The sequence below is a fragment of the Myxocyprinus asiaticus genome, chromosome 7 (assembly GCF_019703515.2).
Source record: "Myxocyprinus asiaticus isolate MX2 ecotype Aquarium Trade chromosome 7, UBuf_Myxa_2, whole genome shotgun sequence".
NCBI classification, from domain to species: domain Eukaryota; kingdom Metazoa; phylum Chordata; class Actinopteri; order Cypriniformes; family Catostomidae; genus Myxocyprinus; species Myxocyprinus asiaticus.
In genome coordinates this window covers 15,862,892-15,887,301 of record NC_059350.1, presented here as the reverse complement: position 1 = coordinate 15,887,301, position 24,410 = coordinate 15,862,892, and the positions used below count along the sequence as shown (strand labels likewise).

The 24,410-nt window shown below is 39.4% G+C and overlaps 1 protein-coding gene across 2 annotated transcripts; it reads left to right on the top strand.

The window, feature by feature from the left end:
• On the top strand, window positions 1-21,667 carry faah2a (fatty acid amide hydrolase 2a). 2 transcript variants are annotated; one of them, XM_051702949.1, is made up of 11 exons: window positions 1-265; window positions 876-958; window positions 2,398-2,534; window positions 3,140-3,349; window positions 3,662-3,781; window positions 7,393-7,528; window positions 7,817-7,934; window positions 8,001-8,120; window positions 18,613-18,724; window positions 19,212-19,400; window positions 19,726-20,203. In XM_051702949.1, exons 1-11 carry the CDS (start codon window positions 77-79, stop codon window positions 19,794-19,796), a joined length of 1,485 nt encoding a protein of 494 aa, XP_051558909.1. In that variant the 5' UTR covers window positions 1-76; the 3' UTR covers window positions 19,797-20,203. The 2 variants fall into 2 exon arrangements, with proteins under 2 accessions (XP_051558909.1, XP_051558908.1); XM_051702948.1 differs by lacking the exon at window positions 19,726-20,203 and adding an exon at window positions 20,996-21,667 and having other exon boundaries at window positions 2-265.
• Window positions 21,668-24,410: the final 2,743 nt, after the last annotated feature.

Genomic DNA, 24,410 nt, shown 5'->3' with positions numbered 1-24,410 from the left:
GCAGTGAAGAGCCAACTCCTGTTTTAGCCTACTTTGAAATCAACCTGCGCACTGGTGTCATTGCTGCTCATTGACGATGGCTTTGACCCGGTTCGAGAGGTTCTTGGGCCGCTTGCTTCGGGCTGTGATGTGGATGCTGTTCGCCGCTTTTAAGTTATTTGCACCCCAGCCACGGCATGCCGGCGTTTCCCGACTCCCTCCTATCACTAACCCACTCCTACTGCTCTCAGCGATGCAGCTTGCCCGAAAGATTCGTCGGAAAGAGGTAAGATGTAAACAGAAAACTTAATAGGCTTATCTTTGATCATTAGAAGTATAACTGTAATGACATATTAGTTACTCTTTGAATTACGGTGCGGCAGAGATCTTACACCCTTCTAGGAAGAGATGCGACAAAGTGAATAGGAAAGAATTCTGGGAGTTGTAGTAGTTTCATTTTCATCTGTACCAAACTGTACACTTTATTAATATTACAGTTTGTGAGCTGATAGTCCATTGATTAGTGCATGATCAGGCTGGGAAACGTGTTAGCACTCTAGCTCAAAGGGATTCCCGAGTTTTGGCTGTTCAAATGTCAGCAGCAGTTATAAAAATCAATATAGCCATTGTTTATGGCTGAGTTGTGTTATTCACTACTCCTAGGTCCATGTAGTAACCAAACAAATCAGTGGTTTTATGTGAAAATCAAGTCGTATAGGAGAACCCAGACTGTTAATAGTCCGTATTCATATTCACAGTTGATCTGCTTTAAGGTTTATATATATATATATATATATATATATATATATATATATATATATATTTGTGAGCTTTAGTAATTTATACCACATTATGCAATCTAAATTCAGTTTTATTTTCTTCCAATTTGTCTCTAGGTAACTAGTGTTGAAGTGGTCCAGGCCTACATTGACCGCATTCAGGAAGTCAACCCACTTATTAATGCAATGGTCAAGGACAGGTGAGTAAGTGCAGATGTTAAAGGGATAGTTCACCAAAAAATGAAAATTCTCAGATGTGTATGACTTTCTTCTGCTGAACACAAACAGAGATTTTAAGAAGAATATCTAATCTTTATAGGTCCATACAACAAAAGTCAGCAGGGTGTGGCAGGGTGAGCAAGAGACAGACACAGTGGGTGTGGCGTCAAGCCTTGGAGAGGCATTTATTAGAAATAATAATAAACATAAAATGTCTATAAAAGGAAAAAATAAAGTGTCCATGGGGAATCTGGCATTCTCGCAGTGAGACGGGGCTCCGTGAAGGGCGGGGAATTGTCCAAGGAATAGCCCAAGCATGAGCGGGGTCCGATGGTGGCCAAGGCCGCCAAGTGGCGGCTGGGGCGGCGCCGTCCTTGGCAGCCTGTCTTCCCAGGCCTGCGGCAGGTGAAAGGGGAAGGCAGCCCAGCCTCTTGCCCGTCGGCCGTGACACGTGCTGTAATCCCCCAGCGACACATCTAACTCGCGCCAGGGGTCCGAGGAGCGGGTCCGGCGACGCATCTAATCTAACTCCCGTCATGAGCCTGGCTGAAGGACGGCCCTAAGAGGCAGGGCAACGATGACGAGAGGGAGGGGTACCACAAGGGTCCAAAACTTTGAAGCTCAAAAAGCGCATAAAGGCAGCATAAAAGTAAGTGGGTGTGCGAGGATGCCAATGTGTGCACACATGGAGATTTGAAGCCGGCTCCCCGAGAACAGCGGTGATGAAGCATTATTCACATCAGTTGTGGTTCATCCACCACTGTCAGAACGAGGCTTATTAATTATGAACCTCTTCTCGTCTGAAGGACGGCCCAAAGATGGGGCGATGATGACGAGAGGGAGGGGCGCCACAAGGGTCCAAAACTTTGAAGCTCAAAAAGCACATAAAGGCAGCATAAAAGTAATCCAAAAGAGTTACAGATCAGTATTTAAGTCCTTTTTCACTGTAAATCTCCACCTTCAAAAAGCCCTCCTAAGAGTTCTTCTTCTTTTGTTTTTGGCGATTTGCATTCTTTGTGCATATCGCCACCTACTGCGCAGGGAGGAGAATTTAAGGTAAAAAAAAAAGAACTTAATATTGATCTGTTTCTCACCCAGACCTATCATATCGCTTCTGAAGACATGGATTAAACCACTGGAGTCGTATATGCTGCCTTTATGTGCTTTTTTGAGCTTCAGATTTTTGGACCCTGTTGACTTGCATTGAAAGGACCTACAGAGCTGAGATATTTTTCTAAAAGTCTTTTGTTAGTGTTCAGCAGAAGAAAGAAAGTCATACACATCTGGGATGGCATTAGCGTGAGTAAATAATGAGATATTTTTTCATTTTTGGGTGAACTATTCCTTTAAATCATCATACATTTTAAAAATTTTATTCACTCACATAATTTTATACACTCATTCTCTCTCACTTCATCAGGTTTTCCTCAGCGCTTCAGGAGGCTGCACAGGTAGATAAACTAATAGAGGAGGAGACGGGAGGAGAGGACGTGTTGGAGGACAGACTACCTCTGCTTGGAGTGCCCATCACTGTCAAAGAGGCTTTTGCCCTACAAGGTATCAGTGACCAGATTTCAGATGTGTTCTACATTTGTTGACCCTACAAATTCAATGTTACTTGTTTGCATGTGTTTTTTGTTGTTGTTTTTTAAAGTTTGAATGAAAAACCCGACATCTACAGCATGAAATCGCTTGACGAGCTCAGTTTCTATTCAGTCCCATTGAAACAGGAAATTTGGATGGGACATATTGAAGAGCTCTCCCTTTTTTTCATTAGCCAATAGAAGCATGGCTTCTATCATGAACAGTCATGAAGCATGACTTGCAGTTTGCTAGTTTGGTGTAGGTGGTATTAGGGGGAGGGGCCACTCTCATCCAAGAGAGCATTTGATTGGAGAGCATTTGATTGGATTAAAATCTGTGTAGTGCAAGATGAATCATTAACATTTTTGGTCCGTTTTCCAGGGAAGAGCATGACAAGTGTTCATCTTGTCATCTTTTAAGAGTAAACTATTATATAGTTAAAAATAAGAAAATATATATTTTAAATATTTATTTTCAAAGTTAAACTAGAAATTGACCAAAACTTAAATTTAGATTTCATGGGGTCTTTAAAATGATCCATGTCTTAAGGATGACACTTTCATATTCCTTCCTACCAGGCATGCCGAACTCGACAGGGTTGTTGACCAGAAGGGATCTAGTTTCAGGGGTAGATGCTCCATCTGTTGCTCTGTTGAAGAGGGCGGGAGCGATTCCACTGGGTGTGACTAACTGCAGTGAGCTCTGTATGTGGCTCGAGTCTCACAACCACCTCTATGGCATCACTAACAACCCCTATGACCTAGACAGAATTGCCGGTGGCAGCTCAGGTCAGAAGCACACACACACACACACACACACAAACACACACACACTCACTCATTCTGACACTTGTCTTAGCCATAGTAAAACACGCAGAAAAATCCAAGCTGCACTCACTCTTATTCTTAAATTGTAAATTTGACAGTTCATTATTTTAATGAAAATTATTTAAGGGATTTTGCATGAAGTGTTTCTTTGTTTTTCCTTTCTATAATTGAAATGTTTCGAACAAAACATGTTTTCTTAAGAATATTGTATTTATTGGTAATCATTTTATTATTGTTTTCAATTTAAGTGGTGAATAATACACTCACTTGCAGGAGGTGAGGGCAGTATATTGGGTGCAGGTTCCTCTGTGATTGGAATTGGGTCAGATATTGGGGGTAGTATCCGCATTCCCTGCTTTTTCAATGGCATCTTTGGACACAAGCCATCAGTAGGTAAGAAGAGTTGGTGCATTTGTGTGTTTATTGTGTAACTTTTTTATTTATTTCAGCTATATACAGGTATACAGTGGAACCAAATATTGTTTCACCAGGTCTACTAAGTTGAGTAATGGTGATATATAATTAAAAGAGGCAGCATGTAGTTTATATACTTTATGTTGTGTAGTTTCTTAAAGCAATAGTTCATCCCAATATGGAAATTCTGTCATAATTACTCACCCTCATGTTGTGCAACTTTATTATGACTTTATTATGCGGAACACAAAAGGAATACAATGGCAGTGGACAGTGCCTCACTTTAAAGCTTTAAAAAAAAAAAAAAAGTACAATAAAAGTAGTTTATACGACTCATGCATCAAATTCCAAGTCTTCTGAGGTGGCCATGTGACATTTAATGGAGTAGTTCACCCAAAAATAGTTCACTCTATCAAAATGTAATCACCTTCATGCCGTTTCAAGCTTGTATGACTTTCTTTCTTCTGAGGAACACAAACAAATATATTTTGATGGAGATATAATATGAATATATCCAAACAATGCAAGTGAATGGGGACCAAACATTAAAACTCCAAAACGGACATAATAGCAGCATAAAGGTAATGCATGACTTAAGTGGTTTTATTCATGTCTTCTGAAGCGATATGGTTTTAGGTGAAAACAGACCAAAATTTAACTTCCTTTTCACTGTAAATCTTACATCAGCAGTCTCTTTGGCAATCATGATTTCAAGCTTGATTACACTTCCTAGTGCTCTGTGCATGTGTCAAGTGCTGAAAAGTGTAATCGAGTTTGAAATCATGAATATGTGTTGGAATATGATGGCATGAGTTGCTTATACTTCTTTTATGAAACATTTGGGTCCTTTTAAAAAGGAGTCCCCATCAACTGCCAGTGTTTTTAAAATATTCATTAAAACATTTTCTGTTGTGTTCCGCATAGGGCTATCAATCGATCAAAACGTTTTAGCGAATTAATTACATTAATTAATCAAATTAATCGCAATTAATTGAATATACAAATATTTGCTGAGATAGCCCCTTAAAATAAAAATAATTATATATATAATGATTAAATAATTATAGTTATATTTAAATAATTATAAATACAAATATATATATATATATATATATATATATATATATATATATATATATATATATATATATATATATATAAGAATTCAGCTCATTATAATGCTGCAGACAAGTAAAGCATCAAATCAAATCAAATCACTTTTATTGTCACACAACCATATACACAAGTGCAATAGTGTGTGAAATTCTTGGGTGCAGTTCCAAGCAACATAGTAGTTGTGACAGTAATGGGACATATACCAATTTACATTGATATGACAATACAAAAATTGGCTTAAGAATCCAATATATTGTTTATTTCCATATTAATGAACATAAGCCAATACTTAAACTACAATTCACAGCCATCCATTTTGCAATTTAATTCCTCAATCAGTCTGAGATTAAGGGCTTTTCTAAGGACACATCAGTATACACATGCATCAGACAGATGCTTTTGAAGGTGTCTCACTTTGGTTGCGTTGCATCATATACATACCGTTTTTAGGTGGCTCTATCAAGTCACATGTAGTTTGAAACTTAGAAAAACACATCTTGAGACCCCTGCGTTCATATTTGCGCTCCATCTAGCTGCGTTTGAACGAAAGAGCGTGTTCTCATCTTGTGCTGTCTGCTCTAGGTAAGCATGGTTTGTTCGCTATACAGCTGCACGTTGTCTATATAGCTGGAGTTTCACTTACTGCCCCCTGGAGAAAACAAGTGGCGCTTCAAGCTTGAATTGCTCCGATTGTAGGAATATTCCTCATTGTGGTCCAGGGACTTGATTAATGGCATTCATTTTTTTCTATAATTAATCCCATTTAATTAATAAGTTAAATCGACACCCCTAGTTCCGCATAAAGGCCCCGATATACTTCCGGAGATGTTCTTCTTCATTCTTCGTTCAGAAGTAAAAAGAAGTTCTAAACAGCCGAGCAATTGTATAGTGTTTGTGAACATTCAGACACCGTTCACACCTCTGTGGGAGGCATTTAGAAGAGCATTTAAATATTAGGATGCTGTATGTAAAACCTAAACTAATGTGACATTAAAATGTGTTATCAATGCATTTTTGCCTCATTCAATAGTAGAATTCACATGAGGTCAGTAAAAGAAGCTGTTTAAACCACTTGTTGATGATTTAAAATCATATATATGCAGTAGAAAATGTTTAATTTGTCGTTTACATTCTGAATTAATGATACTAATGCGATAACATAATATGCTCAGATTAGACTCTGTTATTGTAATTTATGATGACACTGATACAACTGCAAAGATGGATGTATAAAAGAGTAATAATGGGCAAAATACAGACAAAAGAATGATGATAAGAGAGGCATATCTTACTTTGGGCAGATGTGTGGATGGGTTTTGCTGCAGATGCACATGAGTGAATGGGCACTTGACAGTATTATAACAATAGCAGGCTGAAGAAAGCTGGATCCAGTTGCAGTTCTTTAATTAAAAAACTCAAAGACTCACAACACACTGGAGAATAATCGCAAAACGCAGGAGAAAACGCAAAACTTGAACACATAGCTATATTACAGTCTGAAATAAACAGAACAAGAACTGACAATGAACAGAGGAAAACACAGGGATTAAATACACAGAGACTAATGATGAAACGAGGGACACCTGACACTAATGAACACAAGGACTAAAGAACAAAGACCATGAAACAGAACTACAAAACCCATAAACAAATGAAAGAACAATAATCATATATAGTGACCCCTGGTGGTCGCCCGGGTAATCCTTGCAGAGCCCCCCCCCCATCTAAGGAGCGGCTCCAGAAACTCCTTAACACATAAACAAAAAAAAGTTCATGGGAGGAGCAGGAGGCGGAAGCCCAGGGGCCTGAGCCGCAGGAGGCAGAGGCCCATGGGGCGAAGACGCAGGACACGGAGACCCAGGGGGCGGAGACGCGGAGGCCCAGGGAGTGGAGTCGAAGGAGTCTCAGGGAATAGAGACTCAGGGGGTGGAGCCACAGGAGGCAGAGCCACAGGAGGAGGAGCCGCAGGAGGCTGAGACTCAGGGGCCGGAGTGGCAGGGGAACGGCCTCCATGGCAGTGAATGCCGGCAGGGGCACGGCCTCCGTAGCCGTGAGCGCTGGCAGTGACAGGGGAATGGCCTCCGTGGCGTGAACGCTGGCAGTGACGGGAACGGCCTTTGTGGCCCTTCTCCTCCTCCTCTTCTGGACGGCTGAGAGCACTGCTGTGGGAATGGCCTCCATGGCCGAGAATGCTGGCACTGGGATGGACAAGGCTTCAGACGCTGGATCTGGGACGGACGAAGCTTCAGGCGCTGACTCGTTGACCGTGGTAGGCATCGGCGCCGGCTCATTGACCGTCATTAAATGATGTCATATCCATTCGTTCTTCGATTTTGTGTATATCTGGGCCTTTAGAAAGTAAAAAGAACAGCATGAGGGTGAGTAAATTATGACAGAATTTTTATTTTGGGTGAGCATTTCCTTTTAATGCCATGAGGAATACAAACTACAATTGATTTTCTCTGTACATTTAGGTATTGTAAGTAATGATGGGCAGTATCCTCCAGCCTCTGGGCAGCAGATGGGATTTCTATGCACTGGGCCTATGTGCCGCTATGCTGAAGACCTGATTCCCATGCTAAACATCATGGGAGGACCCAGTACACATAAGTAATTTACCACACTGTTTACAAAGTGACTAGATAGATCAGCTTATCACACAGTACTGCTGCAAACTATGAGTCTGACATAACCGTAACAGAAAAGCAATCAGAATCTACTTTTATATGGCATATTTTTGTGATAGTTGTGTCATCATTTTTACTTTCCGCATATGTCTGTTTTATGGGGTAACAATGAACGTGCTGGCAATCACTACTGCTTTCAATGCAATCACAATTTTAAATGCAACCAAATTCTCTCTCTCTCTCTCTCTGTGTCTGTTTTTACTCTCTGTAGATTGTCTCTCTCTGCTGATGTAGATTTGAAAAAGATGAGATTCTTTTCTGTTCCCCACAATGGAGGCTCTCCTTTGGTCTCCCCAGTGGATGCACAACTGCTCCAGGCCCAGAGGATGGTAAGTAAGTGTGTGTGGATCTTATTTAGTTGCCATTCATCTCATCATTGTTTTTTGTTTTGTTAGGTGGTTAAACATTTAGAGGCAGACCTTGGCATCAAAGTTCAAGAGCTAATCATCCCTCAGTTCAAATACTCCTTTCAGATCTGGGGAACTATGATGTCTTTACCTGGCAAGGATGGAAAGGTGTGTGTTTTGCCTATAACAATTAAGCTAGTCTGGTCTGCGTTTCCTGAAGCATTGCAATCTTAAGTTGATTGTAGAGACAATGGACTACTTGCACAACGGCTTCTGCGTTCTAAGTAGTGCGGCTTAGGCGTTTCCAGTTACAGTGTTCATCACGCATACATGCAGAGATTTATTAATGGGAAGGCAGAGTATTTAATTTTTTTAAGGCTGTCATTTCTGGCACTAACGTGATGTCTCAATTTTATAATTAGCTGAAATTTACCTCTAAATATATTTTTTCCTTTCCAAATGTAGCTAAACTCAGCTCCTTAATGATAAATCAAACATATACAGTAGAACATGCAGCAGTCTGGCCATCTTATTAACACCCGTTTCATTCATTGATGATATTTCATACCTGTTGAGATTATACGATAAATTCCACCAGACAGATTGCAAATGACTTTTCTTTGGATAAATGTCCCAAATGTTTTTATTTATAAATACATTAGCTGTTATCTTACAATGACCATGCTTTAAAAATCACTCAGAACAGAATGAAGCAGTTGTATTATCAAATTAAATAAATACAGTTGTGCTCAAAACCCTGGCAGAATTTGCATACCCTGGCAGAAATTGTGAAATTTTGGCATTGATTTTTGAAAATATGACTGATCATGCAAAAAACCGGTCTTTTATTTAAGGATAGTGATCATATGAAGCCATTTATTATCACAGTTGTTTGGCTCCTTTTTAAATCATAATGATAACAGAAATCACCCAAATGGCCCTGATCAAAAGTTTGCATACCCTTGAATGTTTGGCCTTGTTATAGACACACAAGGTGACACACGCAATTAAAGGTTAATTTCCCACACCTGTTGCTTTTAAAATTGCAATCAATGTCTGTGTATAAATAGTCAATGAGTTTGTTAGCTCTCACATGGATGCACTGAGCAGGCTAGATACTGAGCCATGGGGAGCAGAAAAGAACTGTCAAAAGACCTTCGTAACAAGGTAATGGAACTTTATAAAGATGGAAAAGGATATAAAAAGATATCTAAAGCCTTGAAAATGCCAGTCAGTACTGTTCAATCACTTATTAAGAAGTGGAAAATTTCTTAATAAGGTCAGGTAGACCAAGAAAGATTTCAGCCACAACTGCCAGAAGAATTGTTCGGGATACAAAGAACAACCCACAGGTAACCTCAGGAGAAATACAGGCTGCTCTGGAATAAGACGGTGTGGTTGTTTCAAGGAGCACAATATGACAATACTTGAACAAAAATGAGCTGCATGGTTGATTTGCCAGAAAGAAGCCTTTACTGCGCCAATGCCACAAAAAACACTTTGACACGCCTCACAGCTTCTGGAACACTGTAATTTGGAGTGAAGAGACCAAAATAGAGCTTTATGGTCACAACCATAAGCGCTATGTTTGGAGAGGGGTCAACAAGGCCTATAATGAAAAGAATACCATCCCCACTGTGAAGCATGATGGTGGCTCACTGATGTTTTGGGGGTGTGTGAGCTCTAAAGGCACGGGGAATCTTGTGAAAATTGATGGCAAGATGAATGCAGCATGTTATCAGAAAATACTGGCAGACAATTTGCATTCTTCTGCACGAAAGCTGTGCACGGGACACTCTTGGACTTTCCAGCACAACAGTGACCATAAGCACAAGGCCAAGTTGACCCTCCAGTGGTTACAGCAGAAAAAAGTGAAGGTTCTGGAGTGGCCATCACAGTCTCCTGACCTTAATATCATCGAGCCACTCTGGGGAGATCTTAAACGTGCAGTTCATGCAAGACGACCAAAGATTTTACATGACCTGGAGGCATTTTGCCAAGACGAATAGGCAGCTATACCACCTGCAAGAATCTGGGGCCTCATAGACAACTAGTACAAAAGACTGCATGCTGTCATTGATGCTAAAGGGGGCAATACATAGTATTTTGTAATTAACATTTTTTTATTGATTCAGAGAAAAAACACAACAGAGAAAAACAACATATACACACTGAATCAACTTTTAACTTTTAACCCTCATTAACATCCCTCCCCAAACACCAACCCCACCCTACCCCAAAGAACACCCCTGTGGTCACAAAAAATAATACACACACAAACAATACAATAAAAAATAAATAAATGCATAATGCATTAATACATAATTAAACTAAACGTCTCCCTCCTCATCCCTTCCCCTAAAGTCCTCCAAAACTGCCAAATACCTACCCCACTTCCTGAAAAATAAGTCCTCCAGCCCCAGCCTTCCATCTATCATCTTCTCATAAGCCGCCACCCTCCCCATCTCCGCACACCATTACGGAAATGGTGGCGCTCCGTCTGACTTCCATCCCCTTAAAATAATTTGTTTACCAATCATCACGCCAGTCAGAACCCAATTTTTTATATATTTGTCGCCAGAATTTATAACTTCCCCATCGCCCAAAATGCAAAGTCTGGGGCAAAGTAAAATTTGAGTGCCCAGAATGTCATGCAAATAATTCTGAATCTTTAACCAAAAATCTTGGATTTTAACACATCCCAAAAAAACATTGGTTGTGTCTCCAACTTCTGATTGGCATTGCCAGCAGGTGGGTGTGTCTTTAAGACCAAGCCTATATAATCTAGAAGGGGTCCAATAAAATCTTTGTAAAATCTTAAATTGCATAAGGCGAACCCTTGCATCTCTAGATGCAGACTTGACATTTTTCAGAATCTTAGTCCACACTCCATCCTCCAATACCAAAATCAAATCTCTCTCCCATAATCTCTTAATAGAAGTTAAAGCTCCATCACCCATACTCTGAATTAACAGGGAGTAGTACACTGATGCCTCATGACCTTTTCCAAAAGCTGCAATCACCTCTCCCAAAGCATCTGCCTCCTTAGAGGGGTGTGTGCTACTCCTAAAAATAGTACAAAGCAGGTGGCGCAATTGTAAATACCTATAAAACTGAGGTCTGGGGATCCCAAAATGTTGGACCAAGTTTTCAAACGATCTCAACACTCCACTTTCATATAGGTCACTGAGTGTAGCAACCCCCCTCACAATCCACTTTGGCCAGCAGAAAAGGGACTTGCCTATACATAATCTTGGGTTCTGCCATATGCTCGAGGCAACATTTAAATAAGTGTCCAGTTTAAACAATCTGGACACTTTAGTCCATACCGAGTGTAAATGCGAAATAACGGGGTGTAACTTAATTTTTCCGATTAGTTTGATAGAGATGCTTTGTAATGGTGAAATAGGGGCAAGAACTGCCTGTTCAATAACAAACCAGGGAGGGGCTCTCTCAGGTGAAAGTGACCAATGAGCCAAATGTCTAAGACTGAACGTATAGTAATAAAATAAAATCTTGGGTAGGCCTAGCCCTCCTTTGTCAGTCGGCCTATGTAACTTATTAAAATGCAATCTGGGACGTTTACTATTCCAAATGAAGGACTTCGCTATGCTATCAAATTGCTTGAAATAAGAGAGGGGGACATCTACAGGGAGAAATTGTAGCAGGTAGTTAAATTTTGGAATACAATTCATTTTAATAACATTAACCTTCCCAATCATCATGTGATGTAGCCCACCTGCCCACATCGCTCAAATCTTTTTATTAAAGGGTCAAAATTGACTAACTAAATCAGACAAATTTGCTGGGAATAAAATCCCCAAATACTTAATGCCCTGTTTGGGCCATTGGAAGGCGCCCGGCTGGAAAGCCGTTACTGGACAGTACGCTGTCAGAGCCAAAGCTTCGGATGTAGACCAATTAACTTTGTATCCTGAGAACTTGGAAAACGAATTAATAATTCTGTGGAGGCAAGGCATAGATCTAGTTGGTTCAGAGACAAATAATAAAATATCATCTGCGTAAAGCAGAAGCTTATGCACCACACCTCCCGCCACCACCCCTGGAAAATCATCCTCCCCACTTATCGCGGCTACTAATGGTTCCAGGGCAAGACAGAACAATAAAGGGGAAAGAGGGCAACCCTGCCGAGTGCCCCTATCCAGAGTAAAATAATCTGAAATTAATCCATTTGTTTGTACCGCTGCTACAGGGTGTCTATAAAGTAACTTAATCCAACCAGTATATGTACTCCCGAACCCATACATTTTCAAAATCTTAAAAAGATAATCCCATTCTACCATATCAAACGCCTTTTTGGCGTCAAGTGAGATGGCAGCGACCAGAGATTGATCATTCGCTACTGACCAGATGATATTGATGAGACGCCTGATGTTATCAGAAGAGCTACGGCCCGGAATAAACCCCACCTGATCTATATGTATAAGAGATGTCATAACCTTACTTAATTGGTTAGCCAAAATTTTTGACAATATTTTTACATCTAGTTGGATAAGAAGATTGGACAGTAACTTTTACACTCGCTTGGATCTTTGTCCTTTTTAAGAATCGGACTGATCCGGGCTTGTGTCATGGTTGGAGGAAGCTTTCCATTCTTTAATAATTCAGTATAAACTTATAACAAAAGTGGAGCCAGTTCTGTAGCATAGGATCTAAAACATTCTGCAGCAAAACCATCTGGCCCCGGAGCCTTGCCTGTAGGTAGGAACTTAATTACCTCGTCAAGCAACTCCAAGGTTATCTCAGAATCAAGAGAGTTTTTTTGCTCAATCGTCAGTTTATGAAGATCTAATGGTTCCACAAAGTTTCTAATATCTTCATCAGTAGACGAAGACGTGGAGCTATAAAGATCAAGATAGAACTCTTTAAAGGCATTATTAATATCAATGGCTGAGGTAAAAATTTCACCACCAGCAGATTTCACTGAGGGAATGATTGAAAGAGACTCTCTCTGCTTTATATATCTAGCCAAATGCTTCCCTTCTTTGTCACCCGTCTCAAAGTATGACAGTCTTTCCACGAGAAAATAGTATTATATCTATATTTCAATCGGGTCAATTCTCTGAGGCCATCAGCTGACATACGGTGCTTCAGCTCTGCCTCTGCACTTTTAATATTCTCTTCCAACTCCACGAGTTCTCGTGCTTTGGATTTTTTGATGAATGAGGCATACTGTATGAGCCGACCCATAAAAACCGCCTTAAGTTCCTCCCAAGCCACACCCACAAAGGATACTGAGGACCAGTTGGTCTCCATATAAACACTGATTTCAGTCTTTAACATTTGTTGGAAATCAGGATTTTGCAAAAGGGACACATTAAGGCGCCAACTACAGTATATGATTTATTTTTCTCTGTATATGGCAACACCTCTAAACTCACCAGGGCATGATCTGAGACTAAGATGTTTCCAATTGAGCAATCAACAACAGATGAAATTTTTGATTTGGATATCAAAACAAAATCTATTCTAGAATAAATCTTATGGACTGATGAAAAAAATGTATAGTCCCTACCAGATGGGTTCAAAAGTCTCCAAATATCTGTAAGACCAAGATTTTTTACACATCCTGTGAAGCATCAATGTTGTGCTAGGGGGTTTACACACTTTTGCTTCACTATGATCAAGGACTGAGTCCATCAAAAGATTAAAGTCTCCTCCCAGTATTATATCATGAGGGGTGCCAGCGATTTGCAATATCCCTTCAAGATCTATAAAAAAGCCTGATCATCAGCGTTAGGTGTGTAAATATTAGCCAAAATCAACCTTTGCCCTTGAATTTCAGCTAAAACAATAATGAATCTCCCTAATTTATCTTTAGTCTGTTTGAGACATTTGAATTGTAGATGTTTATTTACCAATATAATGACTCCCTTGCTCTTACTTGAGCCAGCACTAAAAAAAACATGTCCACCCCATATCTTCCCAAATTTTTCAGCTTCCTGCGGGGAGAGATGTGTTTCTTGAAGAAACACTATACAGGTGCTGGTCATATAATTAGAATATCATCAAAAAGTTTATTTATTTCACTAATTCCATTCAAAAAGTGAAACTTGTATATTATATTCATTCATTACACACAGACTGATATATTTCAAATGTTTATTTCTTTTAATTTTGATGATTATAACTGACAACTAAGGAAAATCCCAAATTCAGTATCTCAGAAAATTAGAATATTACTTAAGACCAGTACAAAGAAAGGATTTTTAGAAATCTTGGCCAACTGAAAAGTATGAACATGAAAAGTATGAGCATGTATAGCACTCAATACTTAGTTGGGGCTCCTTTTGCCTGAATTACTGCAGCAATGCGGCGTGACATGGAGTCGATCAGTCTGCGGCACTGCTCAGGTGTTATGAGAGCCCAGGTTGCTCTGATAGTGGCCTTCAGCTCTTCTGCATTGTTGGGTCTGGCATATCGCATCTTCCTCTTCACAATACCCCATAGATTTTCTATGGGGTTAAGGTCAGGCGAGTTTGCTGGCCAATTAAGAACAGGGATACCATGGTCCTTAAACCAGATACTGGTTGCTTTGGCACTGTGTGCAGGTGCCAAGTCCTGTTGGAAAATGAAATCTGCATCTCCATAAAGTTGGTCAGCAGCAGGAAGCATGAAGTGCTCTAAAACTTCCTGGTATACGGCTGCGTTGACCTTGGACCTCAGAAAACACAGTGGACCAACACCAGCAGATGACATGGCACCCCAAACCATCACTGACTGTGGAAACTTTACACTGGACCTCAAGCAACGTGGATTGTGTGCCTCTCCTCTCTTCCTCCAGACTCTGGGACCCTGATTTCCGAAGGAAATGCAAAATGTACTTTCATCAGAGAACATAACTTTGGACCACTCAGCAGCAGTCCAGTCCTTTTTGTCTTTAGCCCAGGCGAGACGCTTCAGACGCTGTCTGTTGTTCAAGAGTGGCTTGACACAAGGAATGCGACAGCTAAAACCCATGTCTTGCATACGTCTGTGCGTAGTGGTTCTCCCCCACATTTTTGAATGGGTTTTGTTTCACAGTCCTCTCCAGGGTGCGGTTATCCCTATTGCTTATACACTTTTTTCTACCACATCTTTTCCTTCCCTTCGCCTCTCTATTAATGTGCTTGGACACAGAGCTCTGTGAACAGCCAGCCTCTTTTGCAATGACCTTTTGTGTCTTGCCCTCCTTGTGCAACGTGTCAATGGTCGTCTTTTGGACAACTGTCAAGTCAGCAGTCTTCCCCATGATTGTGTAGCGTACAGAACTAGACTGAGAGACCATTTAAAGGCCTTTGCAGGTGTTTTGAGTTAATTAGCTGATTAGAGTGTGGCACCAGTTGTCTTCAATATTGAACCTTCTAATTTTCTGAGATACTGAATTTGGGATTTTCCTTAGTTGTCAGTTATAATCATCAAAATTAAAAGAAATAAACATTTGAAATATATCAGTCTGTGTGTAATGAATGAATATAATATACAAGTTTCACTTTTTGAATGGAATTAGTGAAATAAATCAACTTTTTGATGATATTCTAATTATATGACAAGCACCTGTATCATATTTCTTACGTTTAAGAAAAGTAATAACCTTCCTTCTTTTTATGGGGTGCCCCAACCCATTTACATTCCATGTGGAGAGAGATAGTATACTCATATTAACATTTGACATTTTGATATAGTAGAAAAAATAAATTGTGTGTCAAAAACAAAATTATACAGACCACATTCCCCATTAGTGCAACAATCAAACCCCGAACAACACAAACAGAAAAAAGAAAAACGTGCGCATTAACCCCGCGCACGAAAGCGCCAACCGGCGACAATCCCTCTAAACTCAAAAGGTCCATGAACACCCACGAGCCCCCACGACAACTTTGCTCAATTTGTGAGGCAAAATTACGTAACAGAAAATACTTTGAAAAATAAACCCCAGCCAATAGGAAGAATGAACACAAAGAATGTGTAGATTCATTCACAGAACTGTCTCAAAGGTGTGATCTTCCACAAAACAAATTCCAGCTGATATAAAACCGTTCAGATATGTTCAGTGAGCCGGCTGTTATGAGTTCAGCGGATGACATAATCATTCCAATGTCCCGTAAAAATACTCAACAAAACAAACTACAGCCAGCAGCAGGAATAAGCATGAAGAACGAACAGATTAATCCACAGCTGTTCCAAAGGAGTGTTATTCAATAGAACAAGCTCCAGCCGCTAGGCGGAACCAATACAAAAAGAAACAAAAACAGCATCCTGGTTCCCCGGATGGTCAGGTCAATTCACTCGGAGGCCGCATAAAAGTATATACCATGACTTACACAATCAGTCAACTTTATAAAAGACATCTTTTGTGTGAGCATGTAGATATTTTGTAGTTATCCGTAGTGTCCACTCTCAAACTGGCCGGGAACTTCAATGCAAAAGTAATCTTTCGTCAATGCAAAAGCTTTAAGGAAAAGTGTTATTCACAAAACAAGCTCCAGCCGCTCAGCGGAGCTAACGCAAAAAGAAAAAAAGAAACCAAAATGATGCTCAGCTTCCTCAAAAGCCAGAGTAAGTACAGCGAGTCGACCCACTCACATGAGAAACACCCAATGGTTTACTCACCCATTGATTCAATAAAAGACATTGCCTGATTGGGACGCGTAAATACTTTGCGACCGTCCTTCGTTTCTATTCTCAGTTTGGCCGGAAACATCAGAGCAAAAGTGATCTTTCACTGATGTAAGAGTTTCTTACATTCCTTGAACCGATCGCGTTTCTCTCTTGTCGAACTCGCAAAGTCCGCGAACAAGAAAATATTATGGTTCTTCCAAGAAAACTTCCCTTTGCTCCTCGCCTGGCGCAATGCAAGATCTTTATTGGATGATCTCAGAAATCTGTCCAGAATCAATCGGGGCCTATCTCCCTCAGCAAATCTGTGAGCTGGGACTCTGTGAGCTCGCTCGATTTCCAGCTTGTGGCCTGTTATGTCGAGCAGACTCCAGAAAAACTTGTCTAGGAATTTCACCATATCTCTGCCCTCCTCATGCTCATGAATTCCAACAATTCGAACGTTATTCCTGCGGCTTCTATTCTCAAGATCTTCAAGCTTTTCAAGGAGATGTTCCAAATCAACTTTGGTCGCGGGCAGATTAGCGGTTAATTCCCTCTCCGATTCCAAAAAATGATTGGTCTCTCAACATCAGTCACTCTTGTAACTAGCTCAGAGAATTTTATTTCCATCGCCGTAATCGATCGACGTGTTACAGCGAGATCCTCCAAGTCAGCAAGAATCTTCGTCAACATCACCGACATGTTGGACAACTGACGCTGGATCTCCTCTCCCTCTGCGCCATCCAAATCGAGTCCCCGGTCTTTAGGCCTATCGGGGCTTTCATCCTGAACATGTAAGTGTCTTTTAATGTCTCCAGAGCCCGAAGATTTTGACTTCTTTGCCATGTTTTGCGTCAAAGAGCAAATGTGTAACTGGGTGTATCACATTTCACCAGATTATAACATGAAAATAATTAAACATTTAGCAAAGTGCGCAGAGCTCGTTGCTCACACATCTGCTTCTTGCATGGCTTCACGTGACCCCCTCCGCAATACACAGTATTAAGAACTATGGGTATGCAGACTTTTGAACAGGGGTCATTTCATTTTTTTCTTTGTTGCCATGTTTTGTTTTATGATTGTGCCATTCTGTTATAACCTGCAGTTGAATATGAATCCCATAAGAAATAAAAGAAATGTGTTTTGCCTGCACACTCATGTTTTCTTTAAAAATGGTACATATATTACCAATTCTCCAAGGGTATGCAAACTTTTGAGCACAACTGTAAATGACTGCGCTAAAATATATTTAACCACACAACATATATTTAATCTATTTCAAACGTTATAACTCATTATCTTTAGCAGCTCTTATGCATTTGCATTTAAAAAATTTATTGATATACAGTACTTATCAGTGAAACAGTGACACAAAATAAAGATTAAAACATACATTTAATAAAAATAGGGTGATGCATGCGTTCATCACGTCTTTCTCCTTCCTCACACATGGAACATTGCAGTGATGAAGCATGTAGTTTAATTCAAAGAGTGCCGCTGTTGTTGACACCCTTTGTCTCCTTCCACCTTTTGTCAAATGCGTTTCGAGCTGATCTGTGGTTAAATACCTGATACAGACCTCCGTGTTAGGAGAAATGGTGAAATGCACTTGGATTGGAGTAGAGTATATACCAGCCATTGATTTCTCAGATCAGCTCGGACTGAATTAAACTCTGAAAACTGTTCTTCCACTGAATTTTGAAAAAGCTGTACACGGTAATGTTCAGAATATTTCTTCTCCTATCTCTGAACAGATCTGTACTTTAAAATACTCTTTTGAACACTCATTTTGAGTGGTGTTTCAGGAACTAGGAAACTACGGTGCATGTAAACATATTTAACCAGAAACTAGCGGGCCGCACTATTTCAGAGCGGAAATACATGAGGCTCAGTGCAAGTAGTCCATTGGTGCCAGTGGTTTCTACGATCTAGGCTTACAATGCTTTTGAGAAACGAGTCCCTGCCTGTTTCATCAACTTAAGTTTAAAGAAATATATATATTTAATTTTTTTTATCAAATGGTTTTATAATTATTATTATTTTTTATTTTTTATCTCAGCCTCCCACCACCTTTGCTGAGCTAATGAGTGAAGGCGGAAAGAAAGTGTGGCCTACCTGGGAGCTGTTCAAGTGGTTTCTAGGGTTCTCTTCTCACACCTTGGCAGCAATAGGTGTGTTTTAGAGCAACTAAAAAGGATAGCTCACCCACAAATGAAAATTCTGTCATAATTTACTCACCCATCTTGTTCCAAACTCATATGACTTTCTTTCTTTCTTGGAATACAAAGGATATGTTAGGTAGAATGTTAGTCTCGTTAGAACGTTCGATTTTTTTTCCATATAATTAAAGTGAGTTGTGTCTGAGGCTGAGAACATCTCCTTTTGTGTTCTATGTAAGAAAGAAAGTCATACAAATTTTGAACAACATGAGGGTGAGTAAATGAAGACAGAATTTTAATTTTTTTGTTAACTTTACCTTCATGTGTTCATGTGACTGGTTTACCATTGTTGAATCCCTCTGTCCTTCATCCCCTTTGTTTTTCAAATTTTAATTAAAGCACACAGACTGGTTTTTGGCACTATATATGAAGATGCATTCATAAATGTTGACAATAGTTTGCAAAAGTGTAATTGTCATTCTCTCACTGTGTTTCTCAGGTCTGGCTCTAGTTGAGCTATTCCAGAGTTCCCATCCATCTCCATTCATTGTACAGCAGAAGGACAGTCTGCAACAGGAATTAGAGGAGTTATTGGGCACAGACGGAGTGCTACTGTACCCTTCTCATCCCCACATTGCTCCCAAACACCACCACCCAATCTTCACGCCTTTCAACTTCTCTTACACTGGTAGGCATGCCGTTATCTTTAACTTACACCAGGATTTTAATGCAACCAGGAAAGCTCGAAAATGTAAAGACAACATGAAATTGCGTTTCAAGTGCAGTTTTCTTTCCTATGTTTACAGGGCGGTATTGTATTGAAGACTTATTTAATAGCCAGTAGCCTTTAGTTTACATCACAGCTATGAAATCATTCAGCAGTAGAGACCATTCTATTGGATAAAATGAATAAAATAAGTGCAAGAAGAGTCATCAATATTGTTTGTCTGTTTTCGACATTTTAACGTTTAAAAAATGTCAACGTTTATTTTGTCAACTTTTCTTTTTCCTAGGAGAACACAACCCTATAGAAGAGATCAAAGCTAACAGACATAGACTTAAAGCCACAACACTTCAACTTTGATTTTATGGGGTCTTTAATGAGTAGAATTTTGTATTTGTATATGAAATATGATGGAAAATCAAATATTCCAGTGTTCTTAAAAGGATAGTCCACCCAAAATGACAATTCTGTCATCATTTACGCACCCTCGTGTTGTTCTTTATGACTTTCTTCTGTGGAACACAAAAGGAGATTTTAGGCAGAATGTTCAGTCTCAGTCACCATTCACTTTTATTGTATGGAAAAAAGATACAATATCATTTCATGGTATCTGAGCCTAACATACTGCCTTACATATTCTTTTATGTTCCACAGAAGAAATAAAGTCATATGGGTTTGGAATGATATGAAAGTGAATAAACGATGCAAGAATATTCCTTTAAGAATACAAAAACAAATGAATAAAAGTGACATTATCAAGTCTGAAACACTGCATAGCCACAGTGACATGTTCCTAATTATGAACATAACTCTACAAATGTCATTTTACATTGTAAATATACACTCACCGGACACTTATTAGGAACACCTGTACACCTACTTATTCATGCAATTATGTAATCAGCAAATCATGTGGCAGCATTGCATTCATAAAATCATGCAGATACGGGTCAGGAGTTTCAGTTAATGTTCACATCAACCATCAGAATGGGGAAAAACGTGATCTCAGTGATTTTGAGTGTGGCATGATTGTTGGTGCTGGTTTGAGTATTTCTGTAACTGCTGATCTCCTGGGATTTCCATGCACAACAGTCTCTAGAGTTTACTAAGAATGGTGCCAAAAACAAAAAACATCCAGTTAGCGGCAGTTCTGCGGACAGAAACACCTTGTTGATGAGAGAGGTCAACAGAGAATGGCCAGACTGGTTCGAACTGACAGAAATGCTACGGTAACTCAGATAACTACTCTGTAAATTGTAGTAAGCAGAATAGCATCTCAGAATGCACAACATATTGAACCTTGAGGCAAATGGGCTACAACAGCAGAAGACCACGCCGGGCACTTTATTAGGACCATAGTGAGTGTACATTTGTAAGTGTAGTGTTGCATAACATTACTGTATATGAAGCTGGTAGGTTTGGTGCCAATACATCAGTGTTTCCACAGTGACATTGATTGTATGAAACTCAAGACCAGCAGGCTTATCTGTGCTGAAATGCTGTCACTTTGTGCAGATCTTAGAAAAGGTCACCCTCTCACTTTCTGTTCTCTGTTGCAGGTATCTTTAATATCTTGGGTCTACCAGTGACCCAGTGTCCATTAGGGTTGAGTGCGGAGGGCTTGCCTCTAGGAGTACAAATTGTGGCTGGAAAACTACAGGATCGTCTCTCTTTGGCCACTGCCCTCTACCTGGAGAAAGCTTTTGGTGGCTGGAGGGAACCAGGCAGCACAGCAGCCAAATCTTAACCCATCTCATGCATCGTCATATGCAACAATAGGACCACATAACCAACAACACATACCACACACACAGCGTGTGTAGCCATCCAAAGCTTTGTCATATTTGTTCTGTCTTAAAAATGCAGAATGCATTTTACATTAACTGAAATATTTTAGAGGGCTGCATTTGTGTTTCCTTGATATCATATGGAAGCTTGGTAATATTAAAAATTTTGGTGGGTATTTCATCTTAATGACATTGAGTGGATGCCAGATCCGGGAAAATATGTGTATGAGAGCTATTTACTGTACATGAGACAGCTTATTACTTGATAAATAATTGACAAATTAAGTCATTTCATAACAGTATTTGTTTACTTTCATGCACTAAAACTAAAATGTTGGAACAAAAATTTGTGCTGTTGACTTTTTTTTTAAAGCAGGCTCTTGTGACAAAATGTTCAGAATATGTTTAGAATATTCTTGTTATAAGAATGTTTCAGTCTTGTAATAGCAAAAGGCAGTGTTGTAACACTGGCAAAGACACAAAACAATCATGTAATTTCCTGGGGCATTTTAAATGCAGGACATTGACAGAGTTTTTTTTTTTTTTTTATGCCTTTGTCTTATTTGGTCATGGGTTGCTTAAGTTCCTCAGTTGCTTAGTTCCCCAGTTGCACGGCAGTGGAGAAAAAATAGGTCAAACATTTTGAGTAACACTTTACAATTTGTTAATGCTAGTTAACTATATCAGTTAACATGAACTAACAATGAATTTTTATTGGTATGATGATTATTTTGTTCCATACAATGCAAGTGAATGGGTGCCAACATGTTGATGGTCCAAAAAGCACATAAAGGCAGTATGAAAGTAATCCGTAAGACTCCAGTGGTTAAATCAATGTCTTCAGAAGTGATATGATAGGTGTGGGTGAGAAACAGATCAATATTTAATTCCATTTTTGCTAGAAATTCTTCTCCCGGCCCAGTAGGGTGCATATGTATGAAGAATGTGAATCACCAAAAACACAAGAAGAAGAAAGCAAAGTGAACGTTAAAGTGGATATTAACTGAGCAGGGAGTAGAATTAATAGTACAAATTGCCAATTTTTTTTATCTGTTTCTCACCCACACCTATCATATCACTTCTGAAGACACTGATTTAACCACTGGAGTCATATGGATTACTTTTATACTGACCTATGTGATTTTTGGAGCTTCAAAATTTTGGACCAAAATAATTTTCATTCCAATAAAAATCTTAATTTGTTTTCTGCTGAAGATTCAGTGAAGAAAGAAAGTCATACACATCCAGGATGACATAAGGGTGAGTAAATGATGAGAGAATTTTCATTTTTGGGTGAACTATTCCTTTAAAAATAGACAAATATTTTTTAATCTAAAAATGTATGATTTGTAATTCAGAGGAGCTAAATAATTTTGCAAGGTAGCAGGGGTGTAGCAAGAATTATTTTTTTGAGAAATATCGTCACACCCCTACTCTGCATCATTTCCCATCCCTAATAGAAAGTTAAAATAATATACACAAACGCAAATCTCCTTCTTGGCAGTTGATAGTAAAACGAAGTGTGATTGGTTGAAGATAGAACGTGCTACGATTGAGCGGAGTAATGTAGCCATTATCTAATTGGCTTGAGTAGAGGATGGGTGGAGTCCACCTATTTGTGGATTGCCCTCAGAGACGTATTCCAGAAAGCAGGGTTAATTTACCGTCACATAGGCTGTGTTCAGACTGCAGGCATATCCGATTTTTTTCTCAAATCAGATCTTTTCAGGCAGACTGTCCGCACTATTAACTGCAAGTGATCAAATCAGATTTGCCCGTTCAGACATAACCAACCTATCTGCATGGGTTGCTTTGGTAACGAAGAAGGCGTACCCACGTGACGATGCTTACAAAACAGATGCGGGAAAAATGGAGGTGCATCTTCTCGCTTTCCAAATAAGCGCCCTGTCCATTCGCGGTGCAGAACTCCTCCGTCGCACAAGAAAAACTCAGCGACGGAGGGGACTGGTAAATATTGTGATGTTCGTGCTGCAGTCACCGATTTTTGACGTCATCGTTGTATGTCGCGTTAAGAGTGACGCAAAAGACCATTTGAAATCCAATTTGAGCAGCCAGAGTGTCCGGACTGAGACGCATCTGAAAAAATCAGATTTCAGTCGCATTTAAAAACGCATCCCGATGTGGTTGAATCAGATTCGGAAAATTCAGATTTCATGTGGTTTTTTGCTGTCCAGACTATCAAAAACTCATCTGGATACAATCTGGATATGCAAAAAAATTTGATTTTTAGTGGCAGTCTGAACAAGACCTTATACCCTGAACTCTCGGTTGATTAACCCATTACTTGCTTACTCTGGGTATGTTGGTTCCAGAACACCTGCTCGGGGTTAGTTCACTCAACCAAGAGTTTGTGCGCGTTCACGGTGAACTCAGAAAGGCGTTCTCAGCTGATCGCCGAATCCACGAGTCACCATGCTAAGAAGAAAGGCGCGCCATATTTCAGTGAAGCAGAACATGAAGTTTTAATGACTGCAAACGAGCATTACTTCATCTTCACTCATAATAGCGATAGGAGCTACATTGGTTTAGGACTGAGAGTTTGCTTGACAGAAATTATACTGAATCATTGCGTTAATTTTTAAATTAATAAAACTATAAAGTTCTACCGTACATACAAAAGATTAATTCAACATTAATATTAGAGCTCTCTCAACTACATTAATGTTTAATAGGCCGACCGTTATGTTATTTGTTTTCATTGAACTTCATTATAAGTATTAACATTAATATTCTATTTATATTATAATAATAGGCTATAGGTTTTATATATATTTTATTTTGAGATTAATTTTAATGGTATTTACCATTATCTGTGCATGCTAATTTTATTTGACTGTCATGTGAACTGAATGTATTTCCTTTATTTTTGATACCATTTGATGTACCTAGTTGGGGTTTCTAAAAACTTAGAATCATATCACCTATAATTTCCCACAGTTGCTGATGGTATCATTGTATTAACAGACCCTCTTTCAACTGTAGGATCTCCCACAGTTGTCATCATTTTCCATTGATTTAATGTAATGTTTTTAGTAGGCCACACATGTGCATTATTAGATGAAGATCTGCTGTAACAGAGGTGGACAGTGATAGGAGTTACATGTCCATTGTGTTCTTTTCTCATTTGATGAGGCATTAAAAATTGTCATGTTGTGTTGTCATGTAC

What these genes read in the sequence shown, in the direction of transcription:
- faah2a (XM_051702948.1), top strand. Translation starts at nt 77, where the DNA reads ATGGCTTTGACCCGGTTCGAGAGGTTCTTGGGCCGCTTGCTTCGGGCT. An exon ending in AATGCAATGGTCAAGGACAG is followed by an intron (nt 959 to 2,397) that starts GTGAGTAAGTGC and finishes TCACTTCATCAG; the next exon opens with GTTTTCCTCAGCGCTTCAGG. An exon ending in TCACACCTTGGCAGCAATAG is followed by an intron (nt 18,725 to 19,211) that starts GTGTGTTTTAGA and finishes TGTGTTTCTCAG; the next exon opens with GTCTGGCTCTAGTTGAGCTA.